The following is a 21,503-nucleotide window of genomic DNA, read 5'->3' as shown; positions in this document are numbered from 1 at the left end:
AAACTTATTTATTAAAAATAGGTTATTGATGTGGAAACTCCTGTAATAAAAGTGAATTCAACAAAAACTGCACTTTTTTTAATCTTATGAAGAAATACAGTATATTACGCTATATTTCTCCACAAAGTCTTAAACGTCATCTTCAGAGACCTACACTTGAGCCGTATTTGTTACACAGGAGCTCAGTTGCACAGTTGTTCATCCATAACTATATTTCTGCCGCTGTCTGCTGATAATAAAAGTTGAAGGCCGAGTCTCATACAGCTTTTGAACAAGTGTCATTAAACCAGCCATCGACCTTTTCACACATGAGCAGAAAAGACAAAATGTTCTTGTGTGTGTCAGTACAAATCTGTCTTTTACACTAAGAGTATACCTGTACGTCTATTACTGTTGCACCATTAAAATGCTGAGGTGTCTGCACATAGATGCATAGTCATATACTAAAGCTAATTTCTCTTGTCTATCTGTCCCTCTGGCTGAAGTTATTTTATTGCATGTCTTGGGGCGAGTTATTTTGATTGTATGTTTTGGGGCGAGTTATTTTGATTGTATGTTTTGGGGGCATAACCTACCGTATATAAGGGCGCATAGATCAGGAGAGTCTCATCATTCGGCCAGGGGCTCTCCAAGTAACGTCTTACTTGTTACAATACTGAACTTATTGTAATAAATTTGTTATACAACTAAGACAGTGTAGGAGGAGTTTCTCTTCAAACATCTTCAATTGCATCACCACTGAATATATGACAATGCCATAGCTAGTAAAGATTTTAGGAACGTGTATATTGGTGTATATCCAATCCAAGAGTAATGATAACTGTAAACAGGAAGTCAGTGGCATCCTAACCAGACATAACTACATGCACAAACATGTATCTTTTGTAAATGGAACTGTGTTGTATTTATGGATATGGGAAAGATGTTTTGCTTTGATGATTGCTTTGCACACTATTCTCTCAATCAGCTTAGCCACCTGGAATGCTTTTCCTACATTCATGAAGTTATTATATATGCTGTATGCTGTGTTCTACAATTAAATTAAATCGCCAGCATTTGACGATCATATTCCAATATATCTATTGTCTGTGTCACTTGGTTTAGTTAGCTACACAACAGTTACTGTTTCTCTTCCTGTTGTTAATCTTCAAAACTAGTTTTTGAGGTGTAACTCCACTCAGTAAACACAACGCTGGAACTAAGATAACTTTGAACTCCTGAACAGCTTGTGCAACTGGCTCTAGTGTAAATATAATTAATGATCATTAAAGAGTCCATTCTGTCCATTCATATTCTCAATTTAAATTTCCATTCACTCTGCTTTCACTCAAGTCCCTAACTTTTCACCTTATTACTGTCTCATCTACTTACCATTTCTTTTCTCAAATGTCCCCAGCATTACACATGTATGTATGAAGTGAACTTATTAACATCAACATATTCCCTCATGTTTTTTCTCTTTGTTTTATATCAAAATACTCTTCTTCCTTGGTTGTCTCTGTACATTAATTTTGTCTGTCTGTTTACAAGCACTTGTATTATGGATTGCTACTATCTATTTAGTAGACCTGTTCTTGCACACATTTTATTAGTCATGGAGTTGTTACACTACTTCTTCACGTTTGCTGGGTGGAGCAAGCGTTAGACTACAGGAAACGGCCCCATTGGCTTTGCATTTTAGCCATACAGCTTACCATAGTGTTTTTATTGCAGCAGCCCTGCAAATAAGACACTTTGGATAAGAGCTGTAAACCCTTTGTATCTGAGATTATTCTCAAATATTAATATGTAATATATTTTAATTGTGCTAATACCCAATTCTTTATTTATAATATTGAGCCGACTGGGAACAAAATGCTGTTTATGGAAAGACAAAGACAAACTGGCATTCCTCTGTTGAGCCACATCACAAATCAACTTGTAGCAGCCCACATCCTAATCCTAAAGCAACACCCACTTGCCACTTGACTCCCTCCCACCCTTCCCACACCCAACCCCCCACCCACCCACCCACGTATGCCTGGCCATGCTCTACCCACTATGTGTCCTGCAGTTGGACCTCAGACTTACACTGTAGTCCCTGACTGTCTACTGAAACCGGACTATGAATTATGCACTATTTGATATGGTTGAATTTACTTATGACTATGTGTATGAATACATAGCTTTTAGTTTTGTATGCTCTATACTGGCTTTCACTGTAGTCTGTCAGTATTCTATGTGAGTGAGGGAAGGAAACAATGATCAGCAGCATTCAGTTAATAAAGACTGGTGTTATGAGGGTGAGAGGGATTACATGGAATGATGGGAAAGAGACAGAGAGAACAACAGAAGAATGGGGCAGCTATATAATCTTGGAGGAAAGACATCACTTGTCAATAAGTTTGAATTTGAATTTGGATTTGAATGTCCTTTTAGCATGTCTAACCCCCCAGTTTGATATACGCCCTTACAAGTTTTTGACTTCATGAATATTTTTTTAGTAGTTTAGAGCAACAATACATGTTGACAAAGCACATAAATTGGTTATGGTCAAACAAACCATAAATCTAACTGGGTCACTGGAATGTAATAATTTTCCAGCTCCAGTTGCTTCTAACAGTGAAGTCAGCACTGGCTGACGATCAATTATTACAGTGTGTGAGACACATAAACCTGAGGCCTGCATGGTGGCAGCTGGTGTTGCATTTCAAAGAATAGCAAGTATACAAATCCCTGTCAGCCCACTCACATTAAACTGATGGATTATAGAGTGTAGTAGGCTATGTGATTTTCATAACTTTATCCTCATTCATTCAGAAGTGATAACTGATTTTAAAAAGTTATTTATTATAAGTGTGATGATTATTATTTTGACCATTATCATTATTAATATTGTTGTTGTTGGAGTTTAATAACATTAGAATAATTAAATCTAATCAGACCCAATCCAGATTCAAGGACTAATAATAAACAGTATTTTTAAATAAGAATTTAAATAATTGAAGTGCTTGGTAAAATAGTACAGTATCACTTTTTGTTTCAGGTTTTCTCAAGGGTTGTCAAAAGATTAGGGTACTTGGTAATTGACTCTGGATTGGAGCTTCAGTTTCTAAATCAAGCAACTCACAACGAAGCGAGCACAACATGCACACAGCAGAGACAGATCATACACCAAACAGACAAAGGAAATGAAACCAAACAAAGAAAGACAGAAGAGAGAGAGAGAGAGAGAGATGGATGTGGTTGTGAAGTAATGTGCCGATGATGAGGTCACTCAATGCGTTGAGAGCTACCGCTCCACTGTGTTCCTGGTCCCTAGCCCCTGGTCGCCCATTACCAGTTCTGACTGTCGCACCTCAAAGGACATCTCATCCTCAGGTTTTTCCACTATTTCCTCTCCTCCTTCTTCTTCCTCACCAATATGGCAACTCTACATAAATGGAAGGAAGGAAAAGAGAAAAATATGAGCGTTTCAAAGCACATTATGTACATATCAAACCTCAACTCAAAGCCAAAACAATCTGCAGTAACTCACCTTTGCCATAATGTCGGCATATGCCATATAAAGATGATCTGTATCAAGTTTACTGAGATGGGGACAAGAGAAGACAGTTCAGTGTAATTCCGTTTAATGGTCACATATAATCATACAGGTTCAATCATAGTGAAATGTCTTTCCTTAAGCTCCTACAATTTTTATACATAACAATGGTTAACTGCAGTCTTAGGCAGTGTCCTCATTACGAATCCTAGTGGCCTGAGGGTAGGAGCTCTTCCTGAACTTCTCAAAGTTGGCTTAGTAAACAAGGACAACAACAATAAAAGTGGCCTTTTGGGGCAGTTATAAGTATTCTTACTACTACTATTTGCTATGGTACTATTTGCCATAAGTCGTATCAGTGAGTGCGTATCTAACCTCTTTTCTGTCAGAGCTGTACGACTGAAATGCAGAATAAGCTGGTGGAGGGGATCTGGCTTTGTTTCCTTCTCCTCCTCCTCGTCTCCTTCCTCTTGCTCCATTGCTTTCTAGGATGCACAGGGAGACGAAGGGTGAGACATGTCACAGACAAAACATGAAACAGATGTGACATGACACTCACAGATAAGTCATCTATCATCCTGTCTTCAAAAGAGTAACCCTCAGAGTGAAGCCAGTTGCGTTTGTATCCCTCAAGAAACATGTTGGAAGCTCTGTGTCTGTAATCCAAGAAACAAAACAGAATAAAAAATGCATTTTCAAACATCTTCCGTGATTCATTTTGTACATGTCAGTTCTGGCAGTTTTCCCACCTTGGAATGTTGTATAATGGTGTCATCCTGAAGCAAGCGACCACAGCCCTGCGTCTCTGCTTGGATAACAGTTTGTGCCACACCATCTTCTTGGATTTGAATGGATGCTCTGTCTATACCAAAGAAACCAAAAGAGTTCCTATGATAACTTTTTATTTACAGCAGTAAAAGCCTAAAAGTTGGAGTAGCTGTTCATTCTTCCACTTGAGAATCACCACTCACCACTTCAAGGTGGTAAAGGACAGCAGAAACCTCCTGCACTCTCTTGACAACTTTCACTGGTGCATCAGCATCTTCGGCCTTCCCTGCCATCTCCTTGTACAGGGCCATCTGCCAGCGCATGGATGGATTGTCCACCTTTCCACAACACAGTTATACAAAGCTTTCTGAAATGTATTTTGACTGATGATCTATTATTAGAAATCAGATTCCTTGGAAGTACAGTACCAGTTAAAAGTTTGGATACCTTCTCATTTAATCTTTCTTTATTATGTTATTTTCTGCATTGTAGACGAACACTGAAGACATCCAAATGTGTTTTATATTTTAGATTCTTTTGCTTTGGTGACAGCTTTGCACACTCTTCTCTCAATCAGTTTCATGAGGTTGTCACCTGGAATGGTTTTCCAACAGACTTGAAGGAGTTCTCTTATATGCTGAGCACTTGTTGGATGCTTTTCCTTCACTCTGCAGTCCAACTCATTCCAAACCATCTCAGTTGGGTTTAGGTTGGGTGATTGTGGAGGCCATGACATCTGATGCAGCACTCCATCACTCTCCTTCTTGGCCTTACAGAGCCTAGAAGTGTGTTCTAGGTTTTTGTCTTGTTGAAAAGAAATGATGGTCCCACTAAGCTCAAACCAGGTGAGATGTCCATCCTTACATCCATTTCCTGTAATGGCTTATTCTTATCAGGGTCACAGCTGGCATTGGGCAAGAGGTGGGCTATACCCTAAACAGGTCGCTAATTCTGTTGGTTAAGTTTTCCTTAAATTTTGAACTAATTGCCAACAGTGTCACCAGCAAAGCACCCCCATACCATCTCACCTCCTCCTCCATGCTTTACAGTGGGAACCACACATGGAGACACCAAAACCTCAAAATTGTACTCTTCAGAGAAGTCCACTTTTCCACTGGTCTAATATGTACTCTTTGTGTTTTTTGATCCAAGAAGTTATCTTCTTCTTGTTGGCCTGCCTTATACGTGGTTTCTTTGCAATAATTTATTTCTGATTCACACAGTCTCCTCTGAATAGTTGATGTTGAGATGTGTCTGCTACTTGAGCTCTGCGAAGCATTTATGTGGGCTCTAATCTGAGGTCCTGTTAATTGTTGATTTCTGAGGCTGGTAACTGTAATGAACTTCTCCTCTGCAGCAGAATTAACTCTTGGTTTTCCTTTCATTAGGCGGTCCTCATGACAGCCTGTTTCATCAGAGTGTTTGATGGTTTTTGTGACTGCACTTGAGACACAATGTGTGACACAATCAAAGTTGTTGAAATGTTGGACTGACCTTCATGTCTTAAAGTGATGATGGACTGCCATTTCTTGCCATAATATGCATTGCTACAATAGTTGACAGGGCTATTTACTGTATGCCAACACTACCTACTCTGAGCAACATAACTGATGGTCTTGAACAGTTTACGACCAAATTACATATGTTATTTCATAGTTTTGATGTCTTCAGTGTTAATCTACAATGTAGCAAGTAACAAATGGTGAAAGGTGTGTCCACATTTTTGACTATTTGACTACTATTAGATTAACAGGTCCAGGAGTTACAGGAATTATACCTTGCCTTGAAGATGAAGGTTGTTCTGCAAGAACTCTCTTACTTCCTCATCAGTATCTCTCTGTAAAGTGAAACATTTTATCAACCATTGACCTCCTAAAGGTGATATGGAATCATGACTATACTACAGTATTTAACATGTTACAAATCAGACAACAGATGTTTATCTGAATCATTCAAAGTCAAAAACAAAACAAAAAACTACCAAAGAGTATCTGATCTTGGCCAGGTTGATAAGCTCCTGATCAGCGGGAGAGCACATGTTGAGACCTATGGGGAGCATCTTTTTCAAGGCAGCCACAATAAGTGAAGTCTGCACAGAGTAACGATCTCCCCGTCTCTTCTTCTTGGTACGTTCAGTATCAGAGCCTCCGGCCTGAGAAAAAGGACAACAAACCAGAAAGCATTCACAGTATCTCAAAAAATGCTGACATAATGACACCACAGTCAACAGGGCTTTATATCAAATACTTTACGGCCTCGATTCGACACCAGGCAGTCCGTTAAATGGATATACGCCCTCACTAGCAATGACCTATTTTTCCTAAAATGCTAGGAATTACTCCAAACCGCAAGAGAAAAAATGCAACTGATTCTGTCCAGTATGCAACCATTGTCCTACCTTTTAGTAATGTCTGACTGCAAGCTGTGTATTGTGCAATAACAGTAGATCTCTCCACGTAGAAATACCCAGCAACAGGCACCGGGGAACATGTTATTGTCAACAATGTGTAAATAAAACATGAGAGTACGTGAGTGTGTGAGTGTGTGTGAGAGAATGTCTATTTCCTGTTATTCCCCAAGTATGAAGGTCATTGTTTCTCTGAGTTTAGACTGGTAAGTAGAGGGTACAGTGAAGATGTGAGGGCAAAGTCAGGATATGGCTGGCTTTGGGGAAGGGAAGCTGAAAGGAATGGGTCGTGTAAGAAAGTAAATCATTGAAATTGCATTTACATAACATGCAAAAGGAAAACAGATTTCATTCAAGTGACAACCCGTTCAGCATTCTTTGAACAGGATACATAGCGAAAACAAACTCATGTTTTTCTCTAATTTTGAACTCAGTTTTGTAACAACTGCAGCCTTTGGTGAAAAATTTCAATGTTAGATGAAGTTACAGAACAAAACTCGTGTTAGACTGATAATTAGCAGGCTGTTAAAATCACACAACTACTACTACTACAAACTGTCTGTGGGATACGTCCCTGTGCCCGCCTCCTGAACTTCTGTTCAGTCCTTCTGTTAACTGCTCTTTCTAGAGTCCTCCAAAATGTATGTGAGAACTTACAATAATATGAATGCATTTTGCGATATGAATGTTTAGTCTATTATATGCATGCTCAATGAATAGGTCGCATGGTAATTCTATTCGAGCCACGGAAGTATAGATACCGGCATTACACATGAAGCGTAGGATGCAAAGTTACTGGACAAATTGAGAAATAAGTCAGTCTAACTAGGTGACTGCATTCATGAGTCATATTGATACTATGCATCTAATATGGTCCACAAAATCTTAAGTTGGTTATTATGATGTCGTTTAAAGTAGCTCAAGTGCATAAACCTTTAACCTGCCTTGTGAAATAATAGATAAATATACAGGTAGGCCTGTTAATTAATTGCTAATTTTCACGCACATATGGTTGAAATGGAAAGACAAACAGAAGAGGCAAGTTACGCCTTCTTACACTTTCTTATGGCAATGTTTTCATGATTGGTGTTGGGATGTCATTGAGATGAACAATAAAGTCAATCCCAGAGGCTCTAAACACCCCTATTCACGTTAAATAACAAACAATATAAGTGGGAGATGTGCATAATAAGCCTTCGATTACTACAGATGCAAGTGTGTTATAGAAGACTAGTTTAGAGGAAACAGGGTGCAAAGCATTTCGGGGAATAATTTAGATAATAAGAGTGAATCAATGAATTGGTTAGGTTCATGGTCACTTTGAGCACATTCTAAAGAGGGGACAAAAGTTTTCCAGATATTTGCTGCAGTGATGTTAAGCATCAAGTCTTGTGTTAGTGCAGACTAGGCTTTACTACGGAAGTGTAAAGGAAACTAAACCATGATGTGAAATTGCATGTTCAGAGAGGAGAGAAGAAAGAGCACAGAGAAGACTAACATCATCCCCTACTGGCAAAAAGCTGCATTACAAAAGCTACAGGTCAACCATCCTTCAACGAACAGAAACAAAAAAAAACATTCTAGAAGACTCCAACTCAACTATGATAAAAAAAAAAGAAAAGAAAAAAAAAGAGCAAACTCAGTGACAGGATGATGGCACTGTTCTCGCACTGCCACCTTGGGCTTGGTGTAAAGCCCAGTGCCATGAGCCCAACTCTACAGCTGAGTACTTTCATCAAGCGCCTCCAGACTCCCCCCTCACACACTGGCAGGACTTGGGATGGCCCGTAGATGGGGCCTGCCCTTTTATCCAATGATCCTTTATTAGAATAATGTGTCTCTCACTAGTGCATATTCATTCAAGTTTTTCCATATGTATAAAGCCGTTAAATTAGTTTACAGTATGTAAACATTGTGTTAGACATAGGGTGATCTAATCTAAGACTGTGTGTCAGTGCACAGACTTGTACACTGTGGTACAGCCAATTCTAATAGCAGTGTAAGTGGATCCAAATTCCATCTGTTGCTCCTTTGATGTAACTTCTGGCCAGGATTTTCATGTGCTATTAATACAAATAACTTTATATTTATAGCAATGACAAATTCTCAAATGAGTTTTGTTCCACTCCTGATAAGCTGGAAATTATTCATGACTAAGCAGATACAGCTGCGTGTACAGAAAAAGCATTTGTCACTGGCACTAAATAAGTTGTCCAGTTGTCATGTCTCTCTGAATGGAATGTGCACGTCTGTGTGTGTGTGTTGCTGCGCACACAAGTGAGTAAGTACACTGTGTGTGTGTATGTGAATGGATCAGATGTGCCAGTGTGCTGGAGAGGTTGATGAAAAGCTCCCTCAAAAGTGAGGTGCCATGCGGTCAGCACAGCGGTCGTGCAGAAACAAAGTCTAACCTCTGAGTCCCCGCCCTGGAAACCCAGCCGCAACCCAAAAGAAGAGGACAAGGGACAGCCAAAGAGAGAATATTGTTAACACAGCTGCTATTGTTCTCAAATTTGTGAATTAAAATGAAACCTCCAACAGGTATTTCAGGCTTCACTATATTTAACCAAGATCAATAAACAAGAATATTAAACAAACAGAACATATACAAAAGCAGAAACTACCATCAAATCCTGCATGTGGTGTATAAGTGCCTTTCCGTTTTAGACTGTTGTTATGGATTATAACCAGCTATAAAACATTTTGCAAAACTAAGGCGAGTTTCATAAATGACCATTTAAAATTGGTTCAGAAACAAGGGCACAAAGAAAGGAACACCAACTGCTGTTACACAATATTTGAGATCTGGCAGCTTCGCCGCAGCATCGGCTCTGCCTTTGATGAACTCACCTTGGTCATTTTGCTCTTGCTGTCAGCGGTGAGGAACGACATGTTATTGATCTCATTCATCACCACAAAGTTTTGCTCCTCTCGCTTGAAGTTCTACGGGACGGAATAGAGAGTGAAATGGGGGATACATACAGTAAAGGATGTAAGCTGCTACAAATAGCAGCATTCGAAGGCCAAATTAATGTACTCACATGAGATTTGGACCAGAAAATAAACACCTCTCCAACCATTCGGAAGAGCTCCTCTGCATCAGGGTCTGGGCATGTCAGCCATCTTGCCCTGTAAGCAGAATAAATTACCTCCTGTCAGTACCAGGTATGATTCATGCTTCAAAATCTATTTGTAATTCCATTGTACCTGTTGTTGTCTACATAGCGGATAAGTAGAGGGTAGAGGGCATATAAGTCTCTGCAGAGGACAGCAAACTCATCTCGTATAGTGCCGTCTTCCTCATCCCCCTCTGACTTCCCCTCCATTCGCAAATGGTCCTCTTCAGCCACCACCTTCGAGGTGCGTTTCTTCAACTTCTCCATTGTCGGGATGAAGTGGGATTTGAGCATTTCTGGCTTTGCCCTGCTGACAATGGGCTGTGCGAACACTAGGAGAGAAAACAAACGGCGTCATCTCACCTGTACAAAAACTCACTCAGGTGACACATTAATAGAGTTTGAAACGATGCTCACCGGCCAACCTCTTCATCCAAGAAGCCTCATCAATACCCAGGTTGTTAACTACAATTTTCATGATGCTGCCCAGCAGCTGATTGAGGTGCTCTGATGTGACATCAGTGCAGACCCGGTTCTCCAGCTCAGGGAAGTTTTCAAGCCCTCTCTCCCACCAGCGTGGCAGGTAGTTACACAGCATGGGCAAAGTGATTTCAATCACATGAGGCATCTCAGTATAGCGAGCACCTGACTCAGCCAAGTCCCCAATGTCCTTCAACAGAACATCCAGCTCTGGAATGTCTGGACATAATTCCTGGACCTCGTTGGGAAGGCCCAAAACTTTGGCATGGAGAAGAGAAGTAGTTAGAAAAGTCAGAAACAAGATTTTGTGAGACAGAAAACAAATCAATAGTAATGCACTCACTGGCTCTCTCCCTGGGTGTCTTTGTGGTGTAGACAGAGAAAGCATTGAATTCATTTAGATGGGGCTCTATGTAAGCCACTGGCATAGCTGCTGCAAGGTGAGCCAAACACTCTCCAAGAGCTGGCCTCTGCCTGTAAATATAAAGGGCAAGTGCAAAAAATGCTACCAGGTGTCTGCTTTGAAATCATCTTACACACTGTAATGTATGCAGCTGTGAGGTTACCTCTCAACATGTGGATTTTTGACAGTCCCCAGGGAGTAGATGCTACACATGATGCGATAGCACGACATCTGTAGATCATCCACTGTACACAAGCAGCAGTGACAGGGAAAGTGTCAGGATAAATGAATACAGAAACATCATGTCAAATCAAAAAATGACGTGAAAGCACTCACAAATGACATCGTCTCCAAACTGGTGCTGAGCAATGTGATCAAACAGCGAGGTGAGCACCGGGAGCAGGACAATGGTCGTGTAGTTGATGTTCTGGGACACGCCTTTTACTTGCTATAAAAGAGACACGCAGCACAGGATTATGGACTCAGGATATATATTTAAGGATATATATGGCTATATATTTAAATGAATATTTCAGATATGATGATGAATATCCTTCTGTTACCTGATTGCCTTTGGATACTTTGCCAAGTTTGAGGTTCTCTACCATCTTCTCTATGTCATCAGCAGCGCTCTCAAAGAACGAGCGCAGCCCTGCTTTCACAATCTCAGGCCCAGATTTCATAACTGTCCTAATTAATGAAATATAAAAGGTTGTAATCGGAAAATGAAAACAAAACAAAGAATATTCATATTGATAGTGTTATGCGTCATGTGAGAATATGAAAAATGACTAAACCTTGCATCTAAAGACCGTGCCAGAATGTGAAGACAGTTAACGATTGCCGGAGCGTCGGTTCCTGCGCGTAAAAATACAAATACAATTCCGCTCACCACACACTATTTATGCATACAAAACAAGAGTACCTGCACTTTGCTTTAACCACAGAGGGACAATACAGAAAAGAGTGAAGAGATTCAGAAAGAAATAGACATCTTACCAAAAAGGGAAACTCTGTGTCTCACAAGAGCGGACATTTTACAGAAGATACTATGATGAGAAGGAAAGGGAGGAAAAGGTAAATGCTAGTGGAAGAGAGATATGAAAGGAATACATAACATTGTGTGTTAGATCTGTTCACCTTGCAATCATCTCCTTCTCCTTATTGGAAGAATGCCCACCACTACCCAGAACTTTTGCAGGTGTCGACAAGAAGTATAGGCAGTGGTTTTTGAAATACTGGTTGATAAGAGGCATCAGGATCTATGAGGGAGAGTTTAGTACACTTAGTACAGCGGTGATGATGAGTTGGGTTTTTAAAATTGTGACCTCTCTAAGCTTTAGTTTCACCTTGGCAAAGAATTTAATTTCCTGCTCATGAGGAGACTTTTCCACTCGTCCACTGCTTACCACAGCCTCTGTACAACACACAATGATCGTCACAATAACAAATATCTACTTTAGGTACTGCTACTTTATGTTACACAATTATATTAGATGTTAAAGAATCTGTTCTTCATCGCCGCACGATAATACCAAGATGAGCGATGAACTCTTGGGCGATTTCCATCCATTTCAACAGCTTCTGCAGGAAACCATAAGCAAATCTCTTCTCGATGGATGAGATGTCAGACTCCATATCTTTGAGGCCCCTAAAGAGTATATCATAAAACATAACTTCAGGAGGCATCTTTCAAACAATTATGTTCAATATTGGTTCTTTTATACAACCCTGTTTCCTAAAAAGTTGGCACACTGTGGAATTAATTGTTCACAATGAAGAACAGAAACATAGCAAGCAAAGTACTTTTAGTTTGAAGGAACAGTTTTTGTTTATGATCATAGAGTCTATACTTACAAATTTGACTCTTACTTGAGGTAGGATTTCAGCTGCTCAACAGTTCAATGTTTCCTTTATGTAATGCACCAAACAATTACAATAGGTAGTCAGAACTGCTGGCAGGTCAGTTTAGCACCCGGACTCTTTGACTACAGAGCCTTGCTGTTTGAATACTTGCAGTATGTGGTTTGACATCGTCCTTCTGAAATAAGCAAGACCTTCCCTGAAAATTCAGAATCCATACCTTGTGACAGCATATCCATTGAGCTGCAGGAACTTGAGCAGCTCATGAGCCTTCTCTCTATCTCGTGCCTTCTCTTTGGCTGTCAGAGTATCGTAAGGCACCAGCAGAGGATGTGTTCCACCTCCTATGCAAACAGAAGTTCTCTTAAAAAAAGGTAAAAAGCTAAATCACTCGTTCTCCATATGCCCAGGCTCCCTTCTCTAAAAATGAAATATTACCCTTTGACTGCAACTCCAACTTTTTCTTCCGTCCCCAGGTGTTATGGTAATTTTCTGCCAGTTGCTCTGCCATGGACTGTGAACAGATATAAGCTATGAATACTGAGCAGACGCTAAGATTATAGCACAGAAGTTTTAAGTATTTACTGCCATACGTGCAGGTCTCTTGATAGAGCCATGTGTGTGATGTCAATGGGCTGAGGACTGTAGCCATGGCTTGGGTCATAGGTTGCCTAGAACAGAAAGACTTCATCAGATCAGTATATACTACAAAATAAATAACAATGCTGTTATAACATTATGAAGTATAAGTACATGAATCCGTCTTCTCCGTACCTGAGCAGTCTGTGAGATTTTCCGTGACGCCGCCTTCTTCTTATCTGGCTCGTCTTCTTCTCTTGCTTTATCTATGTTCCACTCCCATGCAATCATGGCTTTGATTGACTCTTTGATTGGCCAACGATAGATCTCTTTGTCCTGCCAGAAGGAAAATCAAAGTGATTAGAAGCAGGGACTGATGAGACACAGGAAGATTCAATGCACAGTGTGACGGTGAGCTTACCTTCTCCGAGAAGGTTTTGTATGGCCTGAGCATGGGATGAGTTTTTGCATTTTCATCCAACACTTCGCCATATGACCAGTTATTCTGGATCTGAAACATACACAGATATACAAGTGTTGTTCGTGCTTATAATGGGCTTTCTTCTTACCTGCAGTATGTCTATGCTTTCCAGTACATAATGTTTTGCTGTTCTGATCAAACTAACCCTGCATGCTATTCCTGTATTAGTTGTAGAATAGTATTAGACAATCGTGAATGATTACAATGAGTTAAAATGAAAGCTCTACCTTTTCAAAGGCCCATTTGTCATGTGTATATTCCGCATATCTGTTGATAAAGGGATCCAGTCTCTCAGGGATGATAGTGCTGAAAAAGAATCAGAGAGTTCTTTTAGCTTTAATTTTTTTTGCAGAGTATGTCTTAAAAAAGACAAAAAATCCTCTCACTTTGTGGTCTCTACTGGTTTTGGATCAAAGTTTCCCTCTGCGTCTACCGATGCTTTTTTCTCGGTTTTGGAGGAATAGCTGGCGTCAACGTAGTCGGGAGGAATGGCTCCAGCAATGGAGCAGATGCATGGCATTGAAATTTTGAAAATCTCAGCATCAAATTTCTGGAATCACAGTATTCAGATATTACAATGTGCCCAAATACCATCAAATATCTTTGAAAAGAAATATCTCATATTGCAGGAGCTCCACCTTATGTGCAAGCGATTCAAAGATCCCCCAAAACAGTTTGCGGGTCAGATGCAGTTCCTCTTCTGATGCCACTCCAAAGTTAGCCCAACCATTAGGGAGGCAATAATATTTCCAACAGCGTTCATAGTGGTTGGTCAAAAGCTGCAGGAAAATAAAAGTGAAAGTAAAAAACTAGAAGACGAACATGTGAACTCAAAAAGAAGTTTTGTTTTTAAATTTCCTCATACCTTCAGCGGCATTTTGGCATACTCGTTGAGAATTGGCACATCAAACACCAGCCGCCTCAGCAGGTGCTGAAGCATTGATGGACGTAGATGTCTGAAAGAAAGACAAAGTTAACTTCAACTATGAACCCGGCCTTACTAATAACAATAAAAGTTTGCCAAGTGATTAAACTGACTTGCACAAAGCCATGAGGCACTCTTCAATGATGTCTCTTTGGGCCTTTGTGAAGGCTCGTCCGCGAGACAGTCGGTAGATTGTGTGCAACATGGAGTCGATCATTATGGCTCGGTGGTCACTACCAGCAAAGAGTGGGGCGCACTTGGTGATGAGTGGCAGCACAGCAGAACACAGGTAGCGGTTCAAAGCGAGGGCCATCTCTGTGGTGCTGAAGGCAACCTGTTAGACAGAAGTTCAACACTATGGTGATAATCCTGGGCTGCACTACTCAACAAGGACCATACAGGACAACATGTTTAAGGCTCACCGTGTCCAGAGAGGCAGCAGCCCTCATGTCAGGTAGAAAGCCCACCTCGAGCACATGGAGCAGGAAATCTTGGTTGTCAATACCATACACTCTGTCCAGGAATAGAACCATGGGAGCCTTGTGATCCGGTACGAAACTAGCTGACATCTTTGGTTCTATAATGCTGTTGTCTAAGAAAACATTTTGGAAGAATCATTAACAATGTACAATGTATGATAACCTGAAATGTAGCTGAGCTTTGAATGAGCCTAAGGTGTTTACCTTTTCCAAAAGAAGGAATCTGAAGAGGAAGGCTGATGACGCCCACCAGATCCTCAATGGGGACCAGAGACCTCAGGATGGCCCTAATCCTCAGAGCCTCACCTTTACCAGCCTGGATCAACTGTAGAGACAAATGTACGTTTAAACATAGATATTTGCTATATTTACTATTCTGTCTTTGTCTTTGTAGTTGATAGGTCCAGCATGGTGGCTGATAAACAGCTTACGTGCATCTCAGGAGCGCAGCGTCCCAGCAAGTCAATGAGGGCAGAGTAGAAGGACATGATGGCATTTCCCAGGTGCACCCTGTTCTCCTCATGCTGCTCCTCTCCTCCAAACCTACCAGAAAAAAAAGACAGTGGCTCTAAATAAAAATAATAAACTCTTTGGTGCCTCCTTAAATACAGTCTGAAACCAAAGGTGAGGGCTCTTACATGGGAAAGCGTCTGTCTTTCTTAACACTTGGGCCATCTCTTGCAGGGTCCTCTGATATTTTGATGGCTTCTTCTATTGCAGCCAACAGACCATTACCACCCTCCCCTCTCAGGGCTGGACCAAAGCACTCAGGTCTGCGAATGAGGAGGCGTACCACAACATTGGCATTCTCTTCTACGCTCTCTCCTACAGGACGGATCGAAGAAAACATATTAATAAGAGAGAAAAGCTGAAACAATATGGACATTAAATAAAAAAATGCATTGTGTAACAGACCATTGACAAATACAGCAAAGCGAAGAAAGTCAAGGTATTTCTCTCCGCCACAAGGATTCCAGCCAATGTCAGGGTAGCCTTTGGCCAGTAGCATTGGACAGCTCTGGAGTCCACATCCAGCTAAATACTTTACCACCTGGAAAGATATCAGTGTTCTCAAGTGTCTTCATCATTTTTTGCATAATGCTGCAATATGTTTTGTACATATTGTTTCTATCTTACCATTTCTAGGTCCTGCTCCTGGAGGGCCAACGCCAGCTCGTTGTTGTCGATACAGGAGGCTGCAGCCACGTCCAACGGGGTGGAGCCTCGCATTCCTAAAGAAAACATAACACTTGTAGCTTTATCACAGTTCACACATTAAGAATAATGTTGGAACTGAATAAAGATAATTACCAAGGCCGATGCCACTGTTCTGGAGAAGGTAGCTGAGATGATCAAACATAGAACGCTGATTTTGACGACTGATACGACAGAAGTAGCAGAGAAAACGGCAACAGTTTGTCACCACTCGAGGGAATCTAATCTCCTGTTGGAAGAAAGTATGTCACAAATGTGAATTTAAGTGAAGTTATTTGTAAATTACAATGTAGTTGAGTGGAATAAAAAATATACCTTTGAGTCCCCACCACCCAGTACATTAACCATGACCTCCATGACTGTTTCGTGCATGCCCAGAGCTCTCATCAAGTTGGGGTGCTGATAGAAAACTTTGTTACTCATGATGTTCCTACAGAAGGCAAAAATGTTTTTTAATTTATAGTTTCTGTCACAGGAAATAATCAAAAACTTTCCTTTATAGGAAGAACTACAGAATAAATGAATTGTTATATTAACCCAATGCTTTGAATCATAAGCCTCTCCTCCTCTGGACCCATCTGGACAATAAGCAGTGAGCGGATCTGACCCAAACACTCCAGCAAGTCCATGGTGTCATGAATTGAGACTGCATTGATGGTGTAGGCCTTGGGAAGGGCACGCATGAGCTCACCCAATCCATCGTATTGCCTGTGAAGGAGGCTGAACATCATGCGCACTAGCTCGGGATTTTGGATAAATGACTCCTGAGCCCAATGGATCATAGTGTGGGAAATAAGCTCCTGTAATGTGCCTGGTAAACAGAATGCAAAAAGTTACATAATATACACATATATACAAAATATACTGTACTGTTGTGATTATAGATGAGGCTTGCGATGAGTGGCAAAAACTGGAAAGAAAGTTGATCTTTTTTTTTTATTGCAAGGGTGTAAGTGGAGTATCTGCCACAGCTGTCTGCAATGATGCAAGATTAAGATGACCCAAGTGGCTACTGGGTGGACTGTCAGGGGCCAAACATGTATTATTACTACTTTTTTCAGCTTATTCATACAGTAAAATTTCGGTGTCGTTATCATTATGTTTCCAATGTTGCTTTGTTCACAGAGATTTAAATGTATGCATCGAATAGTGGTCCCCCTAAGGAGGGTGCCAGTTTATTAGGGATTTGTCAGTTGGATTTGGTTGTGGGGTTTGTTGAAGAGAGAAAAGTGGTAAACCCAGCCTTGCCCCCATATTGCCTTGGGAAGAGTACCTCCTCTCCTAGCACTGCCAACAAATGGACATGCTAAATCTACCACCTCTAGAACTGTCACTTTTTTCTATGCAAGTAGTACTTATTGCGGCACTAAAGGGGCTACTGATGCTTATAACATATTTTCAGATTTTCTCTAAAGAAAACGTGATTTACAAAAGCCACGGGCTGATTGCAGTTGCACGACATGCAAAAGATGCGACGCTCACTTGGTTTTTTATCCTCCTGTGGTTCAGGCTCTGTCTCTACCTTCTTCTCACGGAATTTCTTCACCTTTACCAACAAACGGAGCAGCCGTCCACGGACAGAGTTATCCACTTCTTCCTCTTGTCCTTCTTCTTCAATGTGAACACCTGAGAGAGAGTTTTAAATAAGATACTGTAGCAAGCCGCCATCCATGGTGTTAATTCTAAATGCTGATGTTGGTAGCCTTGATACTGTAGATGAAGACTTACCACAGTGTGCCAGCAGAGCATTGTGAAACATCAGCATAGATTCGCGGACCTCATCTGGAATGGGAGTCTCATCATCTTCAGCGCAGTTCTTAAAGTTCATGAGCATGTTGACCTACATTAAAAAAAAAAAAATAGAAATTCATCCCAAATACTAACTGAGCTATTGAGAGGAAGTTATATTTCTTCTGTCGAGGAGTACATTGTGGGTGTACCTGCTCCTGTGGCGGGGAGCGAAATTCACGGGTCTTGCGGGCGGTCTCAGCTGCACTCATGGTGAAGGCCATCATGAGTTCATTGTAGCGCTGCCTCTGGTTGGACTGTATCTGGTTAACAAACTCGTCTGAAAAGGCAGTGATGGCCTCCACTCTGTGACGTAGCTCACAGTCACAGAAATACTGCAGCAGAGTACACATCTGAAGGACAAAAAGAGATATTATAAGAACAGTATTATGAGGTAGTTTTGAGGTTTTTTTTTGTATATTCTAAGAAGACCAGTGTTACCTGCAGTTTGACAGCCTCTGGTAGCTTCATCTGGAAAAGTCCTTGCTCTAGATGTTCTTCTTTGTTCTCTCCACGTGTCTCTGCATGTTTCTCTTTCTCGGTTTCCTCAGCTCCCTTCTCGCCATTTACTCGTTCTGTCTCGTCCACTGTTTCTTCATGTGGCATGCAATCTTCTGTGTTCTCTAATTCTTCCTCCATTTCTTCTTCTTCCTCCTCCTCCTCGTCTTCACCCAACCCATCATCCTCAAATTCATCTTCCTCTTCCCACTCAGCTTCCTGCTCTTCCCTCGCTGCTGCTTTTGGGGGTGCTTTTCGCTCCTTCTCTTCCTTCACGTTGGCAAGCTCCTCAATGGGCTCTTCTGGTTTCTTGCCACTGAAGACTGTGGGCTCAAGCATCTTCAGAATGTGTGTGACATCTTCATCATCGAACACACCCATGATGAGGAGGGTACTAATGAGTTTTAGGATTGGAACAAAATGAAACTCAACACTGCCTCCTACAGGATCTCTCATGGCTTGACCACCATCTTGCACAGCCTCCGTTAGCATATTCAGGGCCTTCGTCTTTAGCACCTGGAAACACAAGCAAACTTATGATTGATGATATAACTTCTGAGTTCCAAAATACAAAATGCCAAATATGTTCAACCTCACCTGTAAGGGAATGACTGGACTCAGTGTGTAGATGTCTGGATCTGTTCCCACAAACCCAACAGAGGAGAAATGGAGTTTGGGACGCAGACATGTGGTGAGGCCAACCCCGGGTAAAGCATGAGATTTGTCAGTGTAAAGAATGATACTGCGTGTTTCGTCTGTCATTGGAATGATGAATTCCTTGTTGGTTCCCAGCCGGTTCCTCTTGGCAGACTCCAGGTGCATGCTGATGAGCAAGTCATAGAAGCCGCTCCTCATTGGTCCAGGAAGGTAGGTGTTTTCTATGGCGTAGAAGAGCTGGGATTCATCTACATGGCTGCACAGGGCATGAGCTACCCGGTTGTTTCCCAAAGCACACACTGAGCCATACAGCTTCAGAGTATGATAGTGGAACTTTAGCAGGTCCATCCGCTCAGACAGCTCCAAGATGTCAATACACCTAGAGGATGCAAAGGGGTTCATTTGGTTAAAAATAAATAAGAAATAATAAATGCTCATAAATGCAGAATGCAGCAACTCTGACCTGTTCTCCTCCGGGATATGGAGGGCCATCATGGTAAGTGTCTCCTGACACTGCACTATCCAGCCCATTCTCTCACTAACACGCCCTGTCTCTGGAGCCAGGAAGTGGTTGGGCATGCGGCTCCATATAACTGGGGTTAACATCTGGACATCCAGTCTAGGGGGGCATTGGGGGACAGGGTTCTTGCGTTCACTCCGGAACATGGCGGCCGAGATTGGCATAATGTTCTGGGAAGACAGTAGAAAAAAAGGAAGATTCTACAAGTTCTACAACAAAGGTAGTAATGTGAAATTGTATTCTCGATTTTGAGATTCTTTGTGACTGACCTTGAGCTTGCCAAGTTCAAACTGAATCATATTCTGACTGGAAGGAAGGACAAAGGCAGCTGGAAACAGTTTCGTGTTGGGCTCCACCTGCAAGAAGGGAATATAACATGGTTTCATTAAATGTCCTTTTCTTTATTAGGAACTGTATAAATACAACACTGAGACTCATCTGACCTGGTAAAACGTGTTGATCTCTTTTCCATTAGCAGTGAAAGTCATGAGTCCTGTGTCTAAATCAATAAGACAGCCGATCACAAAATCCTCTTGACTGACTCGTGTCTGCTGGGAGCTGCTGAACTCTCCTCCGCATACCATGTAGCAGTTACTGCGTTTTATACTGAGCAAGACAGAGAAAAAAACAACAAGATTTTTTCGCATGTTTGTACAGAAGCCTTAAGCGGTCATTCATTCATACATTTTATAATAGCTGTGTTTTCTCGTGACATTGAGTTCAACTCTGGATTCCAATCCGTTTTCTCGAGATCTCGAGTTATTTAGGTCATTATCTTGCAATAACAAATGTTCTATCCCAAGATAATGGGATAACTTTCTTGAGATCTTGAGATAATAAAACATGTTTTTCTTGAGATAATGACATAATTAATTTGAGAAAAGGATAGCCTAGTATATTAAATCATTGCAGGAAACATCAAGCATAATGCCATGGAGAGGTCACATGTGTGATGGCAATCTCAGGCCTATCACGTTTGATTCATTATCTTGAGAGCTCGTAATAATTGTGTTGTTATCTCAGGAAAACAAAGTCTCATTATCTCAGGATCTCTTGTTTTGAGATAATGATATAAATAACCTGAGATCTCAAGAAAACAAATTAAATCAACTTATTATCACGAGAAAATGGAAGAAATAAAATGTATGGATGCGTGTCCGCTTAGGGCTTCCGTGTGTTTGTCATTTTAAATGAAAGCGTTTCCTTTTTGCTTAAACATACCTGTCATGAATGTTGCCTTTATCATCACCGACAGTGACTGTTACATTTCTCACTTTGCTCATGTCAAAATGAGGGTCATACTGGTGATAGTCAGGCGTGATCCAGCCCACCCACACACCACTGGGCTCCTGCCCCGCAAACACTCGCACAGAATAATAGTACTGGTAAAAAGAAAAAGAGATGGGTGGGAGATAAACATTAGTACAGTTTCAGGTAAGGATGATTCAACACGTTCAAGATGAAAATAATATAATAAAGGTAACATTGTTTACACTGTATGCTGATTGTTGTATGTACAAACTGTGCATAGATTTTATATGGTTATGATAACCATATATAGAAGTTATGGACGTACTGTGGTAGTGTTGAGGATGATGTCAACGTCGTCCCTATCATCTGGCACGACATCCTCCATTAAGCGGGGCAGAGTCGGAACAACAGGGGGTGGAGTTATTAATGCAGCCTTCTTAGCCTTGAAGAGGAATCTGTAAATAACAGCACAAATTATTTACTATACATGGAAATGGAAATACAGTATGCCAGCTGCAGCCTCCTCAAAGCTGTACACCCTTTCTCAAGT

The 21,503-nt window shown here is 41.0% G+C and overlaps 1 protein-coding gene across 2 annotated transcripts in view; it reads right to left on the bottom strand.

Moving 5' to 3' along the window:
* The window catches only part of LOC104924595 (ryanodine receptor 1), a 46,208-nt gene that overhangs the window by 13,344 nt on the left and 11,361 nt on the right, over positions 1-21,503 (bottom strand). The window contains exons 31-81 of one of the 2 annotated variants that reach the window (XM_019253217.2): positions 21,279-21,408; positions 20,924-21,084; positions 20,146-20,308; positions 19,972-20,058; positions 19,646-19,872; positions 19,123-19,561; positions 18,469-19,041; positions 18,180-18,380; positions 17,968-18,079; positions 17,722-17,865; positions 16,777-17,050; positions 16,555-16,669; positions 16,336-16,468; positions 16,162-16,256; positions 15,940-16,075; positions 15,663-15,849; positions 15,456-15,567; positions 15,229-15,349; positions 14,968-15,137; positions 14,659-14,879; positions 14,486-14,576; positions 14,259-14,399; positions 14,007-14,170; positions 13,848-13,926; positions 13,561-13,650; positions 13,335-13,475; positions 13,154-13,231; positions 12,999-13,074; positions 12,781-12,904; positions 12,233-12,348; positions 12,047-12,114; positions 11,838-11,959; positions 11,697-11,746; positions 11,495-11,555; positions 11,261-11,387; positions 11,034-11,145; positions 10,861-10,942; positions 10,638-10,768; positions 10,232-10,552; positions 9,906-10,146; positions 9,740-9,827; positions 9,549-9,641; positions 9,110-9,124; positions 6,273-6,443; positions 6,069-6,128; positions 4,495-4,629; positions 4,273-4,385; positions 4,083-4,179; positions 3,899-4,008; positions 3,518-3,569; positions 3,320-3,412 (exon numbers count right to left, since the gene is read on the bottom strand). In XM_019253217.2, the coding sequence (XP_019108762.2) occupies positions 3,320-3,412; positions 3,518-3,569; positions 3,899-4,008; positions 4,083-4,179; positions 4,273-4,385; positions 4,495-4,629; positions 6,069-6,128; positions 6,273-6,443; positions 9,110-9,124; positions 9,549-9,641; positions 9,740-9,827; positions 9,906-10,146; positions 10,232-10,552; positions 10,638-10,768; positions 10,861-10,942; positions 11,034-11,145; positions 11,261-11,387; positions 11,495-11,555; positions 11,697-11,746; positions 11,838-11,959; positions 12,047-12,114; positions 12,233-12,348; positions 12,781-12,904; positions 12,999-13,074; positions 13,154-13,231; positions 13,335-13,475; positions 13,561-13,650; positions 13,848-13,926; positions 14,007-14,170; positions 14,259-14,399; positions 14,486-14,576; positions 14,659-14,879; positions 14,968-15,137; positions 15,229-15,349; positions 15,456-15,567; positions 15,663-15,849; positions 15,940-16,075; positions 16,162-16,256; positions 16,336-16,468; positions 16,555-16,669; positions 16,777-17,050; positions 17,722-17,865; positions 17,968-18,079; positions 18,180-18,380; positions 18,469-19,041; positions 19,123-19,561; positions 19,646-19,872; positions 19,972-20,058; positions 20,146-20,308; positions 20,924-21,084; positions 21,279-21,408 (7,243 nt within the window). The remainder of the gene's footprint in view (positions 1-3,319; positions 3,413-3,517; positions 3,570-3,898; positions 4,009-4,082; positions 4,180-4,272; positions 4,386-4,494; positions 4,630-6,068; positions 6,129-6,272; positions 6,444-9,109; positions 9,125-9,548; positions 9,642-9,739; positions 9,828-9,905; positions 10,147-10,231; positions 10,553-10,637; positions 10,769-10,860; positions 10,943-11,033; positions 11,146-11,260; positions 11,388-11,494; positions 11,556-11,696; positions 11,747-11,837; positions 11,960-12,046; positions 12,115-12,232; positions 12,349-12,780; positions 12,905-12,998; positions 13,075-13,153; positions 13,232-13,334; positions 13,476-13,560; positions 13,651-13,847; positions 13,927-14,006; positions 14,171-14,258; positions 14,400-14,485; positions 14,577-14,658; positions 14,880-14,967; positions 15,138-15,228; positions 15,350-15,455; positions 15,568-15,662; positions 15,850-15,939; positions 16,076-16,161; positions 16,257-16,335; positions 16,469-16,554; positions 16,670-16,776; positions 17,051-17,721; positions 17,866-17,967; positions 18,080-18,179; positions 18,381-18,468; positions 19,042-19,122; positions 19,562-19,645; positions 19,873-19,971; positions 20,059-20,145; positions 20,309-20,923; positions 21,085-21,278; positions 21,409-21,503) is intronic. The other variant, XM_019253218.2, reaches the window with a different exon arrangement.

The sequence above is a fragment of the Larimichthys crocea genome, chromosome XXII (assembly GCF_000972845.2).
Source record: "Larimichthys crocea isolate SSNF chromosome XXII, L_crocea_2.0, whole genome shotgun sequence".
Lineage (NCBI taxonomy): Eukaryota > Metazoa > Chordata > Actinopteri > Sciaenidae > Larimichthys > Larimichthys crocea.
This window is presented reverse-complemented; position numbering and strand designations above follow the sequence as displayed.